This window comes from Budorcas taxicolor, chromosome 14 (assembly GCF_023091745.1).
Source record: "Budorcas taxicolor isolate Tak-1 chromosome 14, Takin1.1, whole genome shotgun sequence".
NCBI classification, from domain to species: Eukaryota; Metazoa; Chordata; class Mammalia; order Artiodactyla; family Bovidae; genus Budorcas; species Budorcas taxicolor.
In genome coordinates, this window is record NC_068923.1 from 41,368,276 (window position 1) to 41,391,249 (window position 22,974).

General features: G+C 40.9%; 1 protein-coding gene across 1 annotated transcript; it reads right to left on the reverse strand.

Moving 5' to 3' along the window:
- Positions 1-955: 955 nt before the first annotated feature.
- Positions 956-22,974, reverse strand: GGH (gamma-glutamyl hydrolase). Its single transcript, XM_052651921.1, has 9 exons — positions 22,866-22,974; positions 20,756-20,870; positions 18,026-18,076; positions 14,456-14,540; positions 11,511-11,649; positions 8,074-8,180; positions 7,897-7,987; positions 3,681-3,818; positions 956-1,200 (listed from the first exon to the last, which is right to left on the reverse strand). The coding sequence occupies exons 1-9, from the start codon at positions 22,972-22,974 to the stop codon at positions 1,079-1,081; spliced, it is 957 nt and encodes a 318-aa protein (XP_052507881.1). The 3' UTR covers positions 956-1,078.

The following is a 22,974-nucleotide window of genomic DNA, read 5'->3' on the forward strand; positions in this document are numbered from 1 at the left end:
TCACTGTACTCCTTTTACTTGTTATAAATTGCTGTATCTTTGCTATGTAAGAATGTCACTTTATTTAGTGCTTTCTGAGAGTGGCACCAGACTTTGGGAAGATCAACACAAATAAGTCTTCTGGTTGACAAACCCTTATCGGAAAAAAGGCTGTAAAATGTTAATTGGCCCCTTTGGCCAGAAGATGATGTAAATCATCTAAGACTTGTATGCAGAGAGAAAAGCCTGGTTTTGATAAGAGTCTGGGCTGCTAACGCTGCATAACTTTGTGTTACCCATTGATCTCTCTATGTATAATCAAAAAGTATAAAAGGCCTCCTGAACAATAGAGGACGGGCCAGTCGCTGGACTGGTTTCCCCCGTGTCTCCTCTCTAATTTCTGGCTGAATTTCCATCTGGGGCATGGAGGCTCACCATGTATACTTACTTGTCCCGGCTTTCAAGATCCACGTGAGGGGGAGCCCAAGGCAGGGCACCCCCTGATATTCAAGAGGACGCCAGTGGCCTAACGTAGATGGTGCAAGCTACTTGTCTGGAACTTTATTGGCTTCCCACATAAACCAAGTTATTCAGCCTTCTTTCTCCACTTAATTTTCCTACTACACTATTTTTCCCTAATCTAATCTTATATTCTTATATTAATAAATAAATAAGTTTCTTCTCACCTACGCCGTCCATGGTTCGAATCACCCTGGGTCCACCGGGGCTGGACTCTGGCACACCTCAATAAAAACTGATTAAAAAATAAAAACAGTCTTCAGCAAGGATGAGGTAGGTAGATGGCTTAGGGATTGGTATTGCCAGAATCAGAAAAAATAAAACATATGTATTTTCAATAAATTTATTTCCTAATCTTTAAATAATACAAAGATTTTCCATGAAACACGCTATGATTATTTATCTGTCTCACTGCTTATCAAATGTGATACACAAGAATACTGAATGAAGAATCAGAGCCAATAACATCACAGAAACGGCATCTCTGTGACCTATTACTGCCATGAGTACCACGTTTTTCGTTATTTTAACAGCTTACTCAGGGAGTTAGTCAGAATTCTTGTTAACACAGCGAAGCCTTTCAATCAAATATATAACTTTGCTGGAACGAAGAAACATTTCCAGTGTAAGTTGGACGGTACTGATAAATTAGTGCTTTGCTCTCTTCAACATCAGACTGAAAATGGTGATTGCTTTTCCGAGCTGCAAGACAAAGAAAGGATTAATTTTTAAGAAGATGTGGTACAACTTTCAAAAGCCTACTCTATGATGTTCCTTCCTCTAATCAGCATTATTTAGTGGGACAAGGCCAACAAAAAGGAAAAAATGTCTTATAAAATTTCCCCCAAAGCAGTACCTGACTTGGAGGGGCATTCTCCTGACAGCAGTCACACCTGCTCTGCACCAGACCCCACATGGTGGGGTTACATTCAAACACCTACTAGGCACCTACTAAGTACCTACTTTGCACAAGGCTTGACACCTCTCCTGGAGATGGAAATATTCACCAGGCAATGTCCTAACTCTCAAGCAATCTAGTCTGATTCCCATACAGAAGTGGATACTGTTAACATTTTTGTTAACACTGGTAGCACAGAGTCTTAGCCACTGGACCACCAGGGAAGCCCCAATCTTTTATTTGCTTATTCTTTACTTAGGCTACTCACAACCTTAATTGGAAATAATCTTCTAAAATGAAGAGCCTTTGAGTTGATTTATCACTCTGGTCTTATAGACCAGAAAAGGAGGAAAATCTGCCTATGAGACATCAAGGAAGAAGCTCCAACTCCTCCATCAGCAATCAAAGTGGAAACTGTACCTAAACTATTCCCTGAAAGCTGCACATAAAGAGTAACCTATTATTGTCATGTGCTATGTTGGTATTAACAACAAATTCTAGAGGATCCCACTGCTGTGTACTTTGTATACTAAGTGACCTGCCCCACTGCAATGTACATTGCAATGTACAGGGATTTCTCTGGTGGCTGAGATGGTAAAGCATCCACCTGCAATGCAGGAGACCCAGGTTCAATCCCTGGGTTGGGAAGATCCCCTGGAGAAAGGAGTGGCAACCCACTACAGTATTCTTGCCTGGAGAATTCCATGGAGAGAGAAGCCTGGCATGCTACAGTCCATGGGGTCACAAAGAGTCAGACAGGACTGAGTGACCGACTAACACTTTCACTTGATTGAACATGATACATTCTGTATATAAATCATACATTGTTTACTCCATGCATGAGTACAATCTACGAATATTACATCATTACATAGAACATTTTCTATAGACTAACTTCCTGAAGATGGTTCAAGAGTAAAGAGGAGGGAGACACTGTATAGCCAAGGCAGGTGTGGTGATGGTGGGGAGAAGAGAGGCGGAAATTTGAAATGGAAGGAGGCATGAAGAAGTCGGCGAAGCTGAAGTTCAAATGTGAGGGGGTGAAGGCTCAGACTTTACCTTAAAGTCAAAATAAAGTAATAAGGGCTTTTCTGGCATTTTTTAGAAAGAGGGCATTGGAAGATGAAGACGGTGGAGTCACGCCTGTGACAGTGCTGGAGAAAACCATGTCCTGCCCACTGCTGTCTTCATTCACTTCTACACACGTGACCTAAAAGTGTTTCTTAGGACTAATACTGCCCATGGGAGAACTTTAGGAGTTTTTCTATTTGGGGTTTTGTCAAGAAATAACCCATTCAAAAAAAATAAATAAATAACCCATTCAACTGAGCATAATCCTAAACTGTGGTGAACTTAGGATGCAGTATATACCTGCCAGTGTGGACAGAGGGGTGATAAACCTCAGGGAAAGCATGGATGGATGGAGAAGGCCAAGTCTTCCCATGCCCACGCCTCGCCCAAGGGATGCCCCATCCTTGGCAAGCTGCATCTGTAGCTCTGTCTCACACCCACATCACTCAACTAAACCTCAAGCATCTAGAACCAAATTCTCAATTACCCACAAACATAACACTGTGTGACTACATCTGTGTTTCCAACATGAAAAAGCAGGCAAAGTGTATTAACTCTCCAGTGTGCCAATACCTATAGACAGGGAGATTTAAATCCACAGATTGATGAGTATAGATTCAAATCATGTAACTGTCTTGGAAAAATAAGATCTAATTCTCAGATAATGTCATAATTAAAATATTATTCCAAAGAAGAGTAATGATGATGGCTGTTGTTTAGTCGCTCAGTCGCGTCCAACTCTTTGCAACCCTGTGGACTGCCTCCCGCCAGGCTCCTCTGTCCATGGGATTCTCTGGGCAAGAATACTAGAGTGGGTTGCCAGTTCCTTCTCCAGGGGATCTTCCCCACCTAGGGATAGAACCCACATTTCCTGCACTGGCAGGCAGATTCTTTACCACTGAGCCACCAGGGAAACCCAACAGTAATGGGAAAAAAATCTTTAAAAAAGGAATCAAGAAAGACAGAAAAAAGAAACAATCTTTATGCTGTTGTTTAAGAATTCAACCCACTTTAGAGAATACAATACTGTTAACTGAAATAATGGTCCTGATTTTATTTAAATGACTAATATCTCAATTTCAGGGCTCTTGAATTCATTTTCTTAAAAGTTAAACCTGCAGAACATTTATAGACTACACGAAAGTTCAGATGAGGGCAATTTCCTTCAGAACCACACTAGAGTGATAAAATTATAACCTCTGCCTCAAATTACCTTCAGCTACAAAGAACTCTGCTAAATAAAATGCAGCCTTCACAGCATTCGGTGCATGGGAAATGCCTCGTAATTGCCCCCACTCATAAGGAGCTTTCTCCGGATGCCACTGGACACCATATATTGGATACTGGTTTCCTGCACAAAGAACAGACTGGTGAGTATTAAATGGTAACAATGGTCTAAGAGGTTACAATTATGTTGTATATTCTCTGTAAAATGTTACTTTTATAGCCCACAATGTCAGACAAAGTAAAACTGTGCATATTATTATCAGAAACAAAGAATTTCAATTTATAGTCAATGTGAGGTTCATAATAACCATATTTCACTGACTTTTAACCTTTTATGAGAGTCCCAGGTGACTAGTGGTAAAAGAACCCGCCTGTCAAAGCAAGAGACATAAGAGACATTGGTTCAATTTCTGGGTCGGGAAGATCCCCTGGAGAAGGACATGGTTACCTACCCATTCCAGTATTCTTGCCTGGAGAATCCCATGAATAGAGGAGCCTGATGGGCTATAGCCCATGGGGCCAAAAAGAGTCAGAAACGACTGAAGTAACTTAGCACGCGTGCACAACTTTTTATAACCTGAAATATGATTGACTTTACTGGGTGATCAGAGTTGTTGTTGTTCGTCGTTTAGTCGCTCAGTTGTGTCCAACTCTTTGCGACCCTATGGACTGCAACACGCCAGGTTTCCCTGTCCTTCACCATCTCCCAGAGCTTGCTCAAACTCATGTCCATTGAGTTGGTGATGCCACCCAACTATCTCGTCCTCTGTCGTCCCCTTCTCCTTCTGCCTTCAATCTTGCCCAGCATCAGGGTCTTTTCCAGTAAGTCAGCTCTTTATATCAGGTGGCCAAAATACTGGAGCTTCAGCCTTAGCATTAGTTCCTCCAATGAATATTCAGGATTGATTTCCTTTAGGATTGACTGGTTTGATCTCCTTGCAGTCCAAGGGACTCTCAAGAGTCTTCTCCAACACCACAGTTTAAAAGCATCAATTCTTCAGCACTCAGCCTTTTTTATGGTCCAACTCTCACATCTATACATGACTACTGGAGAAACCATAGCTTTGACTATATGGACCTTTGTTGGCAAAGTAATGTCTCTGCTTTTTAATACACTGTCTAGGTTTCTCACAGCTTTTCTTCCAAGGAGTAAGCATGACCAGAGTAGAGTAGAATAACTGAGCCTCTGAATACAGACCAATTCAATAGTCAGGGGTACATCTGATTAGTGACAAGTTTCTTCTACAGTGGGTTTCTTTTCCCCCCACTTCACACCACATCTTCATCCCCTCCAATATAATGACTTACTCATGTGAGAATGAACTATGCCAGCATCTCTGGTGTCTTTATAGGTTAGCTAGTTTGTCTCAGCATACACTGTGCCTCTCTCACAGTCTGTGGAATGGTTCATGACCTCACGGAATCAATTTTTAAATAGTTTTTTAAAGAAGTTTAAATTTGAAAGATTTTTGCTACTATAGTTCACTTATTCTTAGAATTATTAACTACTTTTATATATATAAATGATATGATCCTTAGGATTTACTGCAAAAAATATTCTAGTAGGAGGAAAAAGTAGATATGAAATAAGTCATGTCTGACTCTTGCAACCCCATGGACTGTATGAAATAAGAATGGCCACATAAATGTGAAAGTTGTTGAAACTTACAGAAAAGTACCCAGGATGTCACTATATTACTCATCTACTTCTAAGTGTGTTTTTAAAATTCTGTAACTTTTTAAAAATGTGAATATGTCTTCTGAGAAATTTACATACTCATCTCATTTTTTTCTTCACACATATGCCTTTCCTCATTTTAACAATTTATTGACCAGAGATGTATTAATACGTCTTTTGTTACCCAAACATTACTGACTGGAGTGTTTTAATATTCACTTACATAACAAATTGCTGGCCACAGGATTAGTTTCTGCAAAAACCCCCCCAGTCAATAGTGTGTTAACTGAAAAAGAAATCCTCTATTACTTTCGCATTACCCTAACTACCATATGAAAATACTGGCAGGAATGAGTGATCTGAAAGTAGAAGTATCCAGGAAAAACAGCACTGTCCTCTTGCATCCCATGAGACTCTGCTAGGAGAGATCACATCACAGAAAGGAAACCTACTTTATCCTACCCTTGCTCAGGCAAGGTTCACAAGAGGAGAACCTAAGGCCAAGTAGCTGTGGTCACTACTCCATCCGTCTCCCACTGCCCACCTCCCTACCTCCCTGTAACATACTCCCTTTCTCTGTCTGGGACCACATGTGGCGACACCAGCAGGAGACCCATTGGCTAGATGACTAGAAAATCAGCTGCTACAGACAGATAACTGACAGACGGGTCTTCTAATATATTCCTTTGAGATATGAAAAGTACTATTTAGGATAAGAAACACCCTAGCTACTACAAACCTAGGTAGCGTATTAAAAAGCAGAGACATTGCTTTGCTGACAAAGGTCCATATAGTCAAGCTATGGTTTTCCCAGTAGTCATGTATGGATGTAAAAACTGGACCATAAAGAAGGCTGAATGCCGAAGAACTGATGCTTTTGAACTGTGGTGTTGGAGAAGACTCTTGAGAGTCCCTTGGACTGCGAGTAGATCAAACCAATCCTAAAGGAAATCAGTCCTGAATATTCATTGGAAGGACAGATGCTGAAGCTGAAGCTATAATACTTTGGCTACCTGATGAGAACAGCTGACTCACTGGAAAAGATCCTGATGCTGGGCAGGACTGAAGGCAGGAGGAGAAGGAGGCAACAGAGGATGAGATGGCATCACCAACTCAATGGTAAGCAAACTCCAGGAGATACTGAAGGACAGGGAAGCCTGGCATGCTGCAGTCCATGGGGTGACAAAGAGTCGGACACAGCTTCACAACTGAACAGCAAGTGATAAATTGTAACAAGGATTTTCAGATAGATAGAAAAATAGACAGACAGATGAATGTTCAGACAAAGATACACACTGAAATTCAGAAACAAGTTGAGATTCACTCTCTTTTTTTTGTAAACTGCCATCACTGAAAGATCAGTTCAGGTTCCTGACAATGTAGGAACCACGCCCTGTTCTCACTAATTTAGAACAAAAGTAAGAATGCTAAGTTGCTTCAGTCGTGTCCAACTCTGTGGGACCCCACAGACGGCAGCCCATCAGACTCCACCATCCCTGGGATTCTCCAGGCAAGAACACTGGAGTGGGTTGCCATTTCCTACTCCAAAGCATGAAAGTGAAAAGTGAGAGTGAAGTTGCTCAGTCGTGTTCGACTCTTAGCGACCCCATGGACTGCAGCCTACCAGGCTCCTCCATCCATGGGATTTTCCAGGCAAGAGTACTGGAGTGGGGTGCCATTGCCTTCTCCAAAAAGTAAGAATGGGTAGGAAATATGCAAATAAGAGCATCTCTAGTGTTTCTATCTAGCAGGTATCAGGAAGTTATCAGAAGATAAAATTTTCAAATGAGCCTGGTATGATAACACAGCCAGAAACACAACCAACACAGAAACCTGATGCCCTAATTTCCAAGCCAAATCTCTTTCATTTACATAATTAGTCATCCATTCAACATCTCTTGGAAACACAAAGAAGAATGAGACAGTCTCAGCTCTCAATGAGCTCTTAGCTCTGAGCAGTTCTGCACACAGGATTCGTTGAGGGTCCAGCCTTTCGGGTCCTGCTCCGTAGGGGTACTCTCCAGAGAGGGCGCTCCTGAGCTTCACCTCAAGTTCTCCTGATTCAGGAACAATGCTGGTTTAAATGCTCCATTTAACTCCTGGAGTTTAGGACCTAAATACCCTTACTGTCCTTTCATCAATGTATTTAGGAAGATTTTTTTCTGTATGCCAATCACATTTTTTGTTATTGTCCACAGCATGTCCTTAATCTGCAATGTTGCTAGAAATAGAAGTCATCTTCTCCATTTATCTTCATTGATCCTCCCCATAGTCTTCACCTCCCTTCTATTTTCATCACCTTGACCTAGAAGGTGACCCAGGTAAACTGCAACTGATTTGGAACCTGAGCAAAACATGGGCCTCTTTTCTCCAATAATGCCCTAACTTCCAACTTCAGTCCCCAAAGTTTTATTCATGATTTTATTTTTAAGAGAGATTTTAAATGATTTTATCCATAAGAGAACTATAAAATCAAAATTCATAAATATAATAAAACAAAGTGTACATGTGCAGTGATACATACCTTCCATGGTTGAAATAAAGTCAATATTGCCATCTGTATTTGTAGTTAATATATTGAAAAACGCCTTTAACTTTTCATTCTTCGTAAAATTCTAAAGTGTAAAAATAAAACCAAAATGATTATTTCTGTAGTAAATCTAAATTTAGCATGGATTTCACTGCATAATAAATGAGATACCATCACGGAGAGGCTCCACTTGTGGAAATGTGCGGTCAGAGGTTCTACTGCTAATGACAGCAGCAAGTCAGCAGGAAAATTCTGGAACATTCTGCTCTGCAATGTACCTGAAAAAATTTAAGCCCAAGAGAAATCATTCAAACACAGGGAAAAAATAAAATCTGCTGAAGTCACAGCCAAAGAGAGGCCACTGTGAAGACACAATCAAGATGACTAAATGATCTGCAAACACATCATTTCCACAGCAGTATTCTAGTCATGCACAAAATACGTTCAACACACAGTTCCAAATATGTTTCATACTTATGTACCTTTCTTCTAGAATTGCAACATAAATAACAAATTCTTTGGACATGATAATGAGCAGGATTTTAACTTGAGTTCTCTAGACAGGGCTGAAAAATAGGTAAAATTGTCCACATGTGTATGTATTTGTTTGCCCAGGAAAGGATCTAGAACTTTCAACACATTTTCAAAGTATCTGGGACTTAAATGGTTAAAAACACCAACCATGTGGAAAAGAACACAAACCAGGTCACGAACCACTAGACAGATCAAAAGAAGCAATTTGCTTCCCTGAAAACTCTGGAGTCTGACACAGACACACAGCAGCAAAAGGATAAGAAAATCCTAATGGTAATCAAGGCCCCAACGTCAGCTGTCCTCAAATGAGCCTGTCATTTAGGATGCTAACAGTCCATGAGAATCCCAGAGCCCCAGATCATCAAAATCTGCGGATTCCTTATTTCAGTGGATTTCATTCCTGGTTTGTATAAATTGGGTTTCAAACACACACAACCAAAAGAAACTGACCCAAGACATATATTTCCCATATGATTTTTGCACTATTTGAATGTAAGAAAGAGCTTTGAAAAGTATAGAGCATTTTATAAGTTCTGGGAATAACAACTACTGCTTTCTATCCAAAATCCGTAAGAGAACAAGAAAGGTTGGTAGCATTCAATTCCGATGATTCTGAGATCAAGTAATCTACAAGAATCATCTTTTTTGTTTTTAGTTTTATTTTTTGGCTGTGCTGCAACTTCGCTATTGCCTGAGGGCTTTCTCTGGGTACACGGTGGGCGGGAGGGGGGGATGGGCGTGTGGAGGTGGGTGTTGCTACTTTCTAGCTGTTGTGTGCAGACTTTGCATTGTAGGTGGATTCTCTTATTGTGGATAACAGGCTATAGAGCACATGGATTTCAGTGGCTGTGGAGGACAGGCTTAGCTGCTCCGTGACATGTGGGATCTTCCCAGACCAGGGATCAAACCTGTGTTTCCTGTATTGGCAGGTGGATTCTTCAACCCTGGAGCGGCAGCGAACTCCCAAGAATCAGTATCTATTTACACAAACTGGCAAATAAAGAAATTTGTCTGGTCTTTGTCCTGGGTTCCCGAATGGGAGCCTTTAAAACCCTTGGAAATTTCAAGGAAATTCGCAAAGGATGGGCATGTCTTTGTAATGCTCATGAGGTGGCATAAGTTGACCCCAGGACAGCTTTGGGATGAAGCTGGTGACCAGAGAGACTGACCACGTGATTACAGCTGGTCTGGCTTTATCTGAATCTGCAGCACAATGGATATGAAACGGACTTCAAGAGTAAATCTGAGTTTGAGCCAGCCTGATCTCCAGGGATGGGACGGACGGGGACCAGAGACAGTTCAATAACATGGCCAGTGATGTAATCAATGATGCCTTCACAATGAACCTCCAATAAAAACTCTGAGCACCAAAGCTCCCTGGAGCCACTTGGCTGGTGAAATATTGATGCGTCAGGAGGGTGACGTGCCCTGAGTCAACAGAAAGAGGGCAGGAGGTTCTGCATTCCCTCCAGACTTCAGCCCACGTGAATCCTTTACAGCAAAACTCTTATTGCAAACACAGCACTTTCTGAGCTCTGTCAAAGTCATTCCAGTGCATTATTAAACCTGTTTGTGACTGTGTGCTAAGTTGCTTCAGTCGCGTCTGACTCTTTGCAATCCTATGAACTATAGCCTGCCAAGGTTCCTCTGTCCATGGGGATTCTCCAGGCAAAAATACTGGAGTGGGTTGCCAGGACCTCCTCCAAGGGAATCTTTCTAATCCAGGGATTGAACCTGCGTCTTACATCTCCTGCATTGGCAGGTGGGTTCTTTACCACTAGAGCCACCTGAGAAGCTCTCCATACTCAGTGAAGAGTACAGAGACCAGCCCTACCACGGAGACACACTGCTGTATAATTCACTGCTGTCACCACTTACAGGCCGATGTTTCCTTATGTTATACATTTTATTGGTATGATAACTAGATTATTTCACTGTCTCCTCCATTCTGCTGCCCCATGTCCCTCCCCCATTGATGATTTCACCAATAACAGTGGTTTCTCCCAGGAAACATGCGTATTTTGAACTCAGTTGAACATGGGCTGTCGGCCACCTCCTCCTTGAACCCGGGCCCACTGCCCCCATTTCCAATGCCGTTGCACTAGAGCCCAGGGCCCCAGGTGCCTTAGCAGTTGGCACAAGCGAGGACTGTCCACCCAGGAGGAGAGAGAGAGTGCCCACAGCCCCCCGCCCAGGCACCCTCTCCTGGCCTTAGTTACATCACAGCCCCTGTGCCCCAACCTCACCCAGCCCCAAGCCTGGCCCACTTTCAAAAAAAAAAAGCTTTCCACTTGGGAAGCCACCTGGGAAGCTTTGTTAATCCATGGGTATCCCCAAACTCATGGCCAGTTGATCAGAAGTGTGAGTAGCCTTGGGGTGTGACTAGAGGCTGGTACCTGATGTAAGGGTAGTCTGGTCAGGGAGATGACCTTTACCTGGAGCCTGAGCTACCTCCAGGGTATACTAGAATGGAGTACACTCCAGTTGGGGTCAAAACACAGTACACAGCCAAGGGGGAAATGCAGATTCAACCCCTGGGTCAGGAAGATACCCTGGAGGAGGGACCGGCAACCTAGTCCAGTGTTCTTGCCTGGTAAATCCCATGGAAAGAGAAGCCTGGTGGGCTATGGTCCATAGGGTTGAAAAGAGTTAGACACGACTGAAGCTAACATTTACGAGAGTTATGTTTAAAGTGCTTGGGACAGTACCCAGAAAACACTGTCTTATTTAACCCTCACAAAAAACTTTAAATGTTTTTAGAAATCATTTGTAGAAGTTAAGACAGGTTAAATGATTTCCCAAGGCAAAAGTAACAAAGTTAGAACTCAAAACCAGGTCTTATTTTAGAGTTTTTCATTATACATGGTCCTGATATCACTAGAAGCAGTTAAGTTATAAACATGCAAAATCCCTTAAGCCATCTTTATAACTCAGTACACAGAGTTATACCTTCAGCCTGTATAAATAAATTAAAAATTAACAAATGTTACAAACACTTTTTGACTTGGATATTTGCAACTTACTAATCTTACCCAGTTACTACTTTTTTGAAGGAGCAAAAAGAAAATTCTTACCTCTAGAGAAGTTCAGCGGCAGTTTAATTCCAACAGTATCTGTAAGGGTTAATAAGCTCTCTCCACTGACCAGATAAATAAGCTCTTCAAATCCAAGGCAGGTGCCCCACACAGGAAAATAGTCTCCTTCGCCAAAACTCTTTGCAGAGTAAAGAGAAAAACTAAGCTTATTCAAACTTTTCATAATAAAATTTATACATTCAGTTTGTCCTAACAAGATGGGCCTTTGAGTCACACATGGATTTCTAAGGAATTTCCAAGATCAATAGTAGTAGGCCAGCATTTTCTCTTCTATCAGCTGGTTATCACTTCATCTCTGTAGACCAAGCACCCACATAACAGTTAAGGTTTAATTTACCGAACTATCCAAACTCAGCTGTGCTGGGAAAGAGACAGACATCTGCCAGTCAACTACCAGACAACACATGTTATCATTTAGGGACTGTAAATATGGAAGATGATGCTAGAGAAATGCCTATTTATACACTGTGTACAGTGTATAAATGATTGTCCAGGTTCGAAACTACTCTGAATGGAGGTTTTCCTTTCCCTCCATTATCTCAGAATTTATAGTAACAGCCTTCAGCCAATCAGATTTAATCTGATGAAAGCCATAACTTGGAAGGAAGGAAACAGTCAGCAAGCAAAAGTACTGACTTTTCACAGAGTAAACTAAAGAAGTACAAACGTACTACGGCTCTGAGGGAATTAAAATGACTAGTGTGACTGGGAAAAAAGTATTCTGGTGACAGAATTTTCTGATTAACTAAAGATTAAGCACATATGTACTGACAGTTACAAAAATGGGTTTTATAACTTTCTTAAAAACAGTGGTTTTCCTGCATAGACTATAAAATATAACCTCTGTGTGTGTGTGCGCTCATTCTCTCAGTCATGTCCAAGACTGTTTGCAACCCCATAGACTGTAGCCCACCAGGCTCTTCTGTCCATGGGATTCTCCAGGCAAGAGTACTGGAGTGGGTTGCCATTTCCTACTCCAGTAACGCATTTTAAATACAGAAAATGTTAGGGAATTTTTTTTCTGTTCCTCAGTAAGAAAAATATAGAACAATATTAATTCTTATATTTTCTACTTCAAGATATGATCTTCATACTTTGTATGCAAATATAGGAAATTTTTACTTTTAGGAGTTAGAATTGCATATGTTATGTTGAAAGGTCTTATGGCATTCACTTAACAATAAACACAAAAGACAGAATTGCTGTTTCCATACGTACCAAATTTGATCTCTGGACTAAATGTTAAATCCCCACTTGCTGGGACCACATCTTTTGTTTGTTGTGATCAGCAGAACAAAGGACACAGAGTGGAACCATATAGATCTAACAGAAATTACTTCTGAAGGCTGCTTCTTCTGAGGGCTTGTAGACCCCAGTGGCTACACCTAAATGGAAGTTCAAGATTGCTAAGCTTTTTTCTTTGCTTTGAAACCTTCAAGTTGTCAAATAAACCTTTTGTGTCTTATGGGTTGGGCAGTTAGGTGAATCCTTTGTTTTTTTTCTAATTGAACAAACCAGGTTACACAAGTCTCTATTTGCGAAAGGTGAAGAGTTACTTTATAATATTCATATATATGCTTCCCAAATGCATTTTAAAATCATTCTTGTTATAATTTTGTTAAATTTCAATTTTGCTCATTCGTTTTTCCAAAAAATGTCCACTGAGCAGGTACTAAGTACACAGAACCATATGGTATGAAACGAGGAATGCCTCGAAGGGTATCAGAACCATGCAATCTGATGAGACATCAACAGCTAACTTCAAGATACTGAGTCTCTGAGATAAAAGCCCCTTAATCTCAGAGAGCTTCCCTGGTAGCTCAGTGGTAAAGAATGCAGGAGATGAGGGTTCAATCCCTGGGTCGGGAAGATCCCCTGGAGAAGGAAATGGCAACCCACTCCAGTATTCTCGCCTGGGAAATCCCACAGACAGAGGAGCCTGGTGAGCTACAGTCCATGGGGTCACAAAGAGGTAGACATGACTTAGTGACTGATCAACAACAACAAAATACTCTAAAAGTTGAGCGAAAAGGATGCCATTCCAGCGGGGGTAGAGGGACATGTCCCCATAAGGTGCACAACCCTTAGCCCTGAAAGCTGGCTAAGGCACAAATGACAGACGAGGTAGAAAGAAAGAGACTAAGCAGATCTGAAAGTAGGACACAGGATATGTTCTAGAAAACACCAGTTTGACTGCAAGTACCTGCACAAACAAAGGCTGGAAAAGGTGGGCTGTGGACACACTCTTCACTCAAAGACTATCTTGACTCAAAGACTACAGAAGGCTACAGGTCATTGAGCCAAGCCAGTCAACATTTTCCAACAAGTATCTCACATGCTAAAGGCAGTTTCTTAGGGAATTATTTAAGGTTGGATAGATGGTAGGGCCAGCAAGATTAATTAGAAAATTGCTGCTAACAGTTCCAGGGAGAAATCCCAAGAGTTTGAGGTATGATGCAAAGGCAGGCACAATGTGAGGTTACAGAGAAGCCGAGAGGCTCCACAAGTCACTACACGTGGAGCCTTAGGGTCCAAGGTAAGTGTGAAGCAAGGTCAAACAGGATTGGATGAGTTGAGCGCAGCTTGCGAGGGGAGATGAGAATTAACGACCTATGAACAATGCCCAGTACATAATAGAGACTGCTTACTCAGCCACCATGAGTGCCTGGTTCACGTTGATGAGCCCGAGTACAGAGGGCTGGTCAGCAGAACTGGAGGGTTCCCTGGAGTCCAGAATTAAATGACGCACCAGAAAATAGCTGAGAGCTGCCACAGGGTGGAGAAGAACCAGCACCTCAAATGTTAAAGGGGTGATGAGACTACAAAATGGTGAAGGAAGTACCACCACGTCCTTTAAAGAAGAATTATCCTTTAGGAAAATTACAAAAACTCACCTAGAATAATAAGAAATAACTGAGACTTACCTTTATGGACAAGTTGTAAAACGTTTTGGCCACGCGAGCATAACCTGACCTCATGAGGTTAACGCTTCCTCCAGGGAAAAGAACTCTGAAACAACATCAAATAGGGTGCATTCCAACGTCTCCTCCCTCCCAGAAAATCAACAATCTTTTTATTTTAAAACAACCTTTCCTGATTACATAAGCAGCCAGAGCACTACAGAAAATGAGAAAAGTTGGGCAAAAAAATATAAAACACTTACAATCCCACCTATTTGTAAACTATTGCAGTTAACAATGCATTTGTGTATATTCTACCAAACTTCTTGGATAAACAAGTCTATGTTTGAAATAGAGTATGGATAAGTTAAAGTAAAAGAAACTGGGGGCAAGGGAAGAATATGCAGAGCTAGAAATCAAGTAGAAATAAAATTCTAAGTATAGCTGTTAATAAGTTTAAATTAAGATGATCAGAGATGCCAAAATGAACTGCAGGTTCATATCCACGAGTCAGTCTTGGCTCACACACACAAAAAAAATTGTTTTAACCATAAAGAATGAACTAGTCATAAAAATACAAAAGGCTAGAATTGAATATTCATGAAAATTTTCATTTATTATTATTTCCCTGAGTTCTCTTCAGAAATAAGAATGGCATCAGAAAATTTTGAAAAAGAACACAATGACAATTCTTTTTTTTTTTTTTTTTTAATTTATTTATTTTAACTGGAGGCTAATTACTTTACAATATTGTATTGGTTTTGCCATACATCAACATGAATCCGCCACGGGCGTACACGTGTTCCCCACCCTGAACCCCCCTCCCACCTCCCTCCCCATATCATCCCTCTGGGTCATCCCAGTGCACCAGCCCCAAGCATCCTGTATCCTGCATCGAACCTGGACTGGCGATTCATTTCTTATATGATACTATCCATGTTTATGACAATTCTAAAAAACTTCTCAGAAAAAAAAGAAGAGCGTCACAAATATCTGACTATTGGACTCTACCAATAGAAGAGATATATAGAAAAGTATTTTTATCTTTATTTCAACTTTTCAAGTTAAAGAGCTCTTAAAGTAACTAAGGACATTCTAAACAGATTACAAAGGTTGGACAAAATATATTAAAATTTTTAAAAAGTACTTAAATATGAATTTGAGAGGTAAGAAATATCACTTTTGAGACTGTTGTTCATTCAGTAATAGGTATTAGCCTGGAGAGTCAGATATGGGCAATTCTTGCTGTTGGTAAGGCCACGGTCTGGGAGGAAATACCAAAACTATAAGGCAGAGCATCTGCCACAAAACCGAGCAGGAAAGTGGCTTAATGAAGACTCATTAGCAGTTCTCCCTTTCCACTGACTCAGTATTTAAAAGGCTGCCTCTGAACGAACTTGGCATGTTTAACCTCAGTTCATTCAAAAGTAAAACTTGACTGTCCCTCCTGACTGACAAACACCTTGAAAGCAAGGTTCCACCTTTTCATCTCTGCACCGTCCCCCCAAAACAGTACAGGGTTCACTGCATAACAGGGCTCAGTAGAAGTGGTTCTTAAAGTGGGAGGCGAGTCATGCTCACTTTATTTTTGAGGTGCTGTCTCATGGTCTCTCCTGGACTTACCTTTGTCCATGCCAAAGTACACTGCACATAACAGGCATTGTAAATATTTCACTAAATTGAACTGATTTTAAATACTTATTGATCTAAACTGAACTGAATGCAAATGATAGCTTTGAACATAACTTTTTTAAAAAAATGAACAATTATTTTTCATTTTTAAAAGTTCTTTTAATAAAAGCTTTACAGTAAGATAGACTCCCTCTATTCCACTCCCAAGCAGAAATAACCACCATTAAGATTTGCTGTGTTAACCTGATATATATTATGCATGTCTCCTCACCCCAACTTCAAAAACAAAAGCAAATGGGAGTACACTACACACACCTCTGTGCACCCTGCTTGTTTCGTGTAACAATACCACACTACTCAGGTTACAACAGTGATTCAGGGCATCATCTACAGACACCCTCATTTTTAACCATATTCTATCATATGAGTATAGTTTATTTTTTAACCCAGTTCCAAACTGATGGGTGGGTGGATGGATTCCAAATCAGGGGTATTTCAAACAATACAACAGTACATACATTTGGGCCCAGGTCATCATATAAGACAGGACTATACCTTTTTCGCTTTACTTTTTACTGAAATATAGTCAAGTTTCAATGCTGTGTTAGTTTCAGATGTACAGCAAGGTGACTAGGTTTTCTTTTCCAGATTCTTTTCCCTTATAGGTTATTATAAAATATTGAGTATGATCCCTGGGCTGTATAGCAGACCCTTGTTGGTTCCCTATTTCACATACAGTGGTGTGATATGTTAAAGGAGAGGACTGTATTTGTAAAATAAAATTCCTTCTGAAGCATTTCCTGTGTCACATGGTATGTGCATTTTTAATTTCAAAAATTATAAAACTGCCCCCAAAAGACTATCTAACTTCCACACTGATAGAAGAAATTTTCACCTACTATGAGCTAGCATGAGCTAGTATGGGGAAGTCATTCTGACTTATACATGATTTGACTTGAACTTTATGCTAATAAGAACAGTCTGTCTATGGTCCATCAAACATGTACTGTACCTCTGCTTTAACCATTAAGAAAAGAATGCATTATCTAGAAGTTAAAGAAAAGTCCACTCTGAAGATATGGCTGCCCTTCCTATGACGCCCATGCTAGTGGTCCTTCCAAGACCTAGTCCTTCCAAGGTTCCCTTGCTAGACATTAAGGTCATGCTGACTTGCTGGCCATGTCTCTGTTGAAACCTGGAAGGAATGTAACCCTGTCATGTTTGATGTACATTCTTTGATCTGTCAAGATATAACACAGTGTTTTTCCAAAGCACTTTCTTCCTGGGCTATAGTCCTCAGTATGGCTTGAAGAAAACTTTCTTCTGTTCCTTAATGTAGATTGTTTGTATCTTATTTGCATCAACAACTCCCACAAATAAAGTATAAGAACACTGTTTCCTCATACCCTCACCTCACCTTAGCACATCAGCACATTTTCTGCTTTCTGCCAACTTGGTGGTTTTTAATTGTTATAATTAGCTTTCCTTTAATTATGAGTAAGTCTCACATTTTTTCATGATTTTTTTAATGTGAGCTAAGCAATTATATCTTTTGTGATGAAGCTAGAGGATATAAAACTTTTTACCAAATTCTATTCAAATCACCTTCTGAAAGATAACCAATTAATATCTTCAGTCTTAAGACATAAATCCCCTAAGCAAGCAGTATGTCATGGCCTCCAAAGTGGCTTCAAAGCCTTTAAGACAAGCATTAAAAGAATAAGAATTATGTCATACATTTAAAAAAATATGTTATCTACTATATAACATTTATTTTTTAACCTGCCTTCTCTCTGCAGGATTTTTGCATCACTCAACAAAATAATTTCTATAAAATAACTCAGAAAACTAACATTTACACCACAGAAAAATAGTTACCTAGAAACATGTATTGTATTCATATGTACTCTTTTGCATCACTTAGACCTCATATACTGTCTTAAAGCAATGTTGGCAACTTACCCATTAATAGATTTGAAAAGCTTTTCATACTCTTCATTTTTAAGATCAAGCCTGAAAATGATAAAAATAGTTATAAAAAATCCATTCCCAAAACTGAAGAAAGAAAGTCTCTAAATAAAGCTACCACATTAATATTTAAAAGCCAGGTGAAAATAATTCTTTTCTAAAAAAATATTTATTTATTTGGCTGCATCAGGTTTTAGTTGCAGCGTATCAGATCTAGCTCCCTGACCGGGGATGGAATCCAGACCCCCTGCACTGGGAGCACGGAGTCTTAGCTGTGGGGACACCAGGGAAACCGCTGAGTCCCAGCATTCTGCCAGGTGAATCTCCCCAGATTATGTCAACAAAGAGGGGACCAGTCGGGACACAGAATCTTCCCAATGGACATTTAAATCAGGATGGGCAACCACCACCATCAGGAGCTCAAATGGACTGAGATGAATCAGCTGCTCTCCAGGGACTCCTGCCAGGTAGCCTTGCAGCCGGGCTCTGGTCATTTCACTCATTCTAAAAAACGGTTCCCATGTTGTCCATGCCTGAATTTGGGGGCCCAGTGCATCACTATTAAGGGGCTTAACTGTGAGGTGGGGACGGGGGTCACAAACTTAGGTGTCTCAGAGACCGTGAAGGCAAAACAGACCAGGGCACGTTCTTTGAACACAGATGACATTTGCATGTTGTCAGACTTTCTTAAAACGCAAGACCCCCTCAATAAGTTCTCTTTAAAGAAAACAGCATACGTCTAGTAATGATGGCAAATGACAGCTTCGGAGCATGAAAAGGAGCAACAGGCACTGCTGCCAATGGACAGCTCTTGCTCTATTCAAAATTAGCTCCAGAAAACGGTGTTAAAAAAAATAAAGGCCAGAAATCCAGACTTTTATGAAGTCTCCTGATTTGTACATACCTTAAACACTACGAATGAAACAGATTTTTAGACCAAAAGTGCCAGTGGGCTGCCACATGCCACCTCTCAGGAGGTGGACACCTTCTGGGTCCCTCCAGTTCTAGGGCAGGAGATTATAATAACCTGAGTGCACTGGGCACCAGAGGGTGAAGGCCAGACAGGAGGAAGGGCACCTGCTTCCTCTGAAGGGCCCTTCCCCTGAAGGGCACCTTCACCTGCTCAAGGATTCTGCTGAGGTCTCCTGTCCACCTCCTCTTTCCTTCTGAACTGCAGCAGTCAGTGCCCAGCATCCGAAATTCAGAAATAAATCCAACCAACATCATCAGTGTGATCACGACTCATTCTACATTAGGCAATCCTTTGCAGGTTGCTCTGGGAATTTAGCTGCCACATATTACACTGCTTTTATAGAATCACATGATTCTAATTCTGAGCAATATACCTTAAAATGAACTTTGGGAATCCAAGCTGGAAATTAACCTGTATGCCATGTTTTCAGCCTCTCAGTCATAAATCTCAGTATTCTGTAAGTCATCAGTTTCAACACTTCCCATTTCAAAACCTCTGCCATTCTTGTCTATTCCTCCCTGTGCCCTTTCATCCTAGTAGTCATCGAGTCTTACTGATTTTTTTTAAAGACATTTACCTAGCAATTCTACAACCACTGCTCTAAGCCAAGCCTTCCTTGCTTCTCACCTAACCCACTCACATCTCTGAACTGGCCTACCTGTCTTTCGTCTCTCCCACCTTCCACCCATGTTATTAAACCTATTTTCTAAATGAACAGCTTGCAGAAAAAGCTTCCAGGATCAAAACTTTGTAAGTTGTCTGGAGGACTGTCCAGAACCTCCACCTCAGCTCTAAAACTCTGCTGTTAGTTAAGTTCCAAAGAAGATTTCATTTGAAAAAATCAGATTGTTATGAAAAAACTGAAGACTAATGTCAAAAGCAAATGTTCATCTAAAGATAAAACCATTTTGTGGTACTATTCTCAAAACTGTAGTATTTGCATTTTGAGTATTAATGTTCTACTTTTGTTACCATTTTTTAATGTGAAATTACTTACAATAACAGGTTTTCCTGAGCAAACAGCTGTGTTTTATGTGTGAAACCACTTATAATAGATTAGGTGAGTGTGCTAGAAGACCCTCAAATACACTATTTTGGGGTGATAAGATAATATCAATACAACAACAAGGCTTTTGTAAAAAAAAATTCAAGTCTTTCCAAATCAAAATGACATGAATCATTTATCATGTCATGTCATGAATATGACACAAGTCATTTGTTCCCTAGATCATTACACCACAAAAATAATGTAGGTCCTTTAAAATCGCAATACCTGCAATTAATTTCGAAGCAACAGTGCTGTATTAGTCATTTCCAAACTTCTAAAGTGGGGTGGGAAGGTCTCTGAAAAGTCCTCTTCTAGAATATTCCTTGTTTCCTTACATGTTTCTTTACGCTAATATTATGGAATGAAGCTGGTGAATCTAGAAGTGCTTTTACTCCATTGCTTTTGTAATATCTGATGAGGATCACCTTTTCTGGAGTAAAGGAACTTATCATTTCATTCTCTATCTAATATACATGACACAGCTCTAATGATATGATAGAAAGATGCAGCTTCACACTTTGAACAACTTAATGAGACACTCTAAGCATGAGATTTGGGGCAAAAACCAGGTATAACATTAATGTGCTTGAATAATGCAATCGTAAGAGAGAAAGCATTCATTTTAGAGATAAAAGATAACTTTAGAGAGGAAACAGAAGTTGCAGGTTTTTTTTAATTCAGTGTAAAAACTATTGCATCGTACCTTACTGGTACCACTCTTGCACCAGCTGACTCTAGAAACTTCACGTAGGATGCAGCAATGTAGTATTTTCCCAGGGCTCTCATATTCTTATTATGGCACTTTTGCATTAATATTCCTAAATTACAAAAAAAATAAAGTTTCTGTTTCAAGTAATATCCTTTTTTTCCTGCTCAGAAACTGAAACATATCACCCTAGAAATATCACTTCTTCACTCATTTAATTCACAGAATTACACATAAAGCTTCTCCTGAAAGGATATCTATAGGATTTGGAAAAGGAGTAGTGGAGGCTGATCTGAATTGTAAGTAGCTTCCTCTCTTGCCACATCGCAGAGGCCAAATAAGCCCCCAAAGCCAGGTTCTTTGGCACAAGCTAGAATCTATGTCAGAGTACCAATCCTTAAATCCAGCAGAAGGCCCCTCCCTAAACACACACACACACACACACACACACACACACACACACAGAGGCACATGGTTTCCTTGACAACAAAGCAAAAGAGTGAAAAAATTCTCTATGCATGTTTCTCCAACACCATCAAAACAATCTTAATCCAAGCAACAAAACATCCTACCTACCCCCCCAACCTGGATTATTCTAATAGCCCCTTAAAAGGTCTCTCTGCATCCCTTGTTTTGTTTTTCAAGGAACTTTACTCAGATTTACTGAGGTATAGATTACACACAGTAAAATGCACATATATTTTACCAGATAACATGGAACAAATATTGTAATCAAAATATAAAACATCCTGTGTAGTTTTGTTTTGCAATGTGCTCAGTAGCTAAGTCATGTCTGACTCTTTGCCACTCCATGGACTGTAGCCTGCCAGGCTCCTCTGTCCATGGGATTCTTCAGGCAAGAATCTGGAGTGGGTTGCCATTTTCTCCTCCAGGGGATCTTCTTGACCCAGAGATCAAATTTGAATCTCCTGCGTCTCCTGTATTGGCAGGCGGATTCTTTATCACTGAGCCACCCAGTAAGCCTACATAGGATTACATTTTGAGTTAACTCCCTTTGAAATAATGCACCTCAAGTTCCAAATATTGATACACAACACATATGAAAATGGACACTACCAATATCCATGAAAAAATGCTCAATTACTTTCTATTTAGTTACAGGATACAGTGCCCATCTTCGTGGGAAATAAAGGGGGGGAAAGAAACACAATGAAAGGCCTAACAATGCTACCAGCTAAAATGAAATTAATTCTAGTTGTCTGCCCACAAATTACTTTTTTGCACATTTCAAATACGAGCTGATTTCTCCAGGGTTGCTTTCCCTTGCCCCAGTCTTAAATGTCTGTTCTGGCGATGCAAATTGATTTTACTCCCTTTGTAGAAAATAAGCGTGTTGAAAAAGAAAAATGACTTGTTTTACTTTAAGATAAAACAGAATTGCTACTAGGATCACAGGAGCCACGGCTGCCCTCCGCTGCCAAAGACGACAAAGGCCAGGTATACCATAATTTCTCAATTATCTAGTCAATTCGATTTTGCATTGTTCCTCGAGATGAGCCCTCAACCAGTGAAATTTTAATAAAGATAATGCATGCATACAGAAGGTTTAGTTAGCAGAAGTTCCTGCTGTTGCTGCTAAGTCGCTTCAGTCGTGTCCGACTCTGTGAGACCCCATAGACGGCAGCCCACCAGGCTCCCCCGTCCCTGGGATTTTCCAGGCAAGAGTACTGAAGTGGGTTGCCTTTGCCTACTCCGCAGAAATTCCTGCTGCTGCTGCTGCTGCTAAGTCGCTTCAGTCGTGTCCGACTCTGTGCGACCCCATAGATGGCAGCCCACCAGGCTCCGCCGTCCCTGGGGTTCCCCAGGCAAGAACACTGGAGTGGGCTGCCATATCCTCAGGATTCTTCACGGTGCATGCTCCTCCCTTTCAATTTTAAGAGCCAAGGACTTGCGGGAAATCAACGAGCATTACCTAGGTATATTTCAGCAGGATCTCAATGATGGTTTGACCCCTGGGCTAGGAGGCACACATACTAACCCTAACGTTTCCAGGACCGGATGCACCTGCCTTAGCGCAGCAGCTGGAAGCGCCCAGGGCGCGCTCCCGGCTCACCAGCCCCAGCCCCAGCCCCAGCCGCCTCCTTACCGATGATGGGCTTCTTGGGGGTGGGCGCGGGAGGGGCGCTCAGACCGAGGCCAGTCGCCCCGCACAGAACCAGACCCAACACGCTCAGCAGGTGACCCAGTCTCGCCAT

Coding starts and splice junctions, on each gene's coding strand:
- GGH (XM_052651921.1), bottom strand. CDS start 22,974: ATGGCGAGACTGGGTCACCTGCTGAGCGTGTTGGGTCTGGTTCTGTGC. Junction 8,181..11,510: donor GCCGCTGAACTTCTCTAGAG/GTAAGAATTTTC, acceptor AAATTTTTTCAG/GTACATTGCAGAGCAGAATG. Junction 7,988..8,073: donor AGTGGAGCCTCTCCGTGATG/GTATCTCATTTA, acceptor TTTACACTTTAG/AATTTTACGAAGAATGAAAA.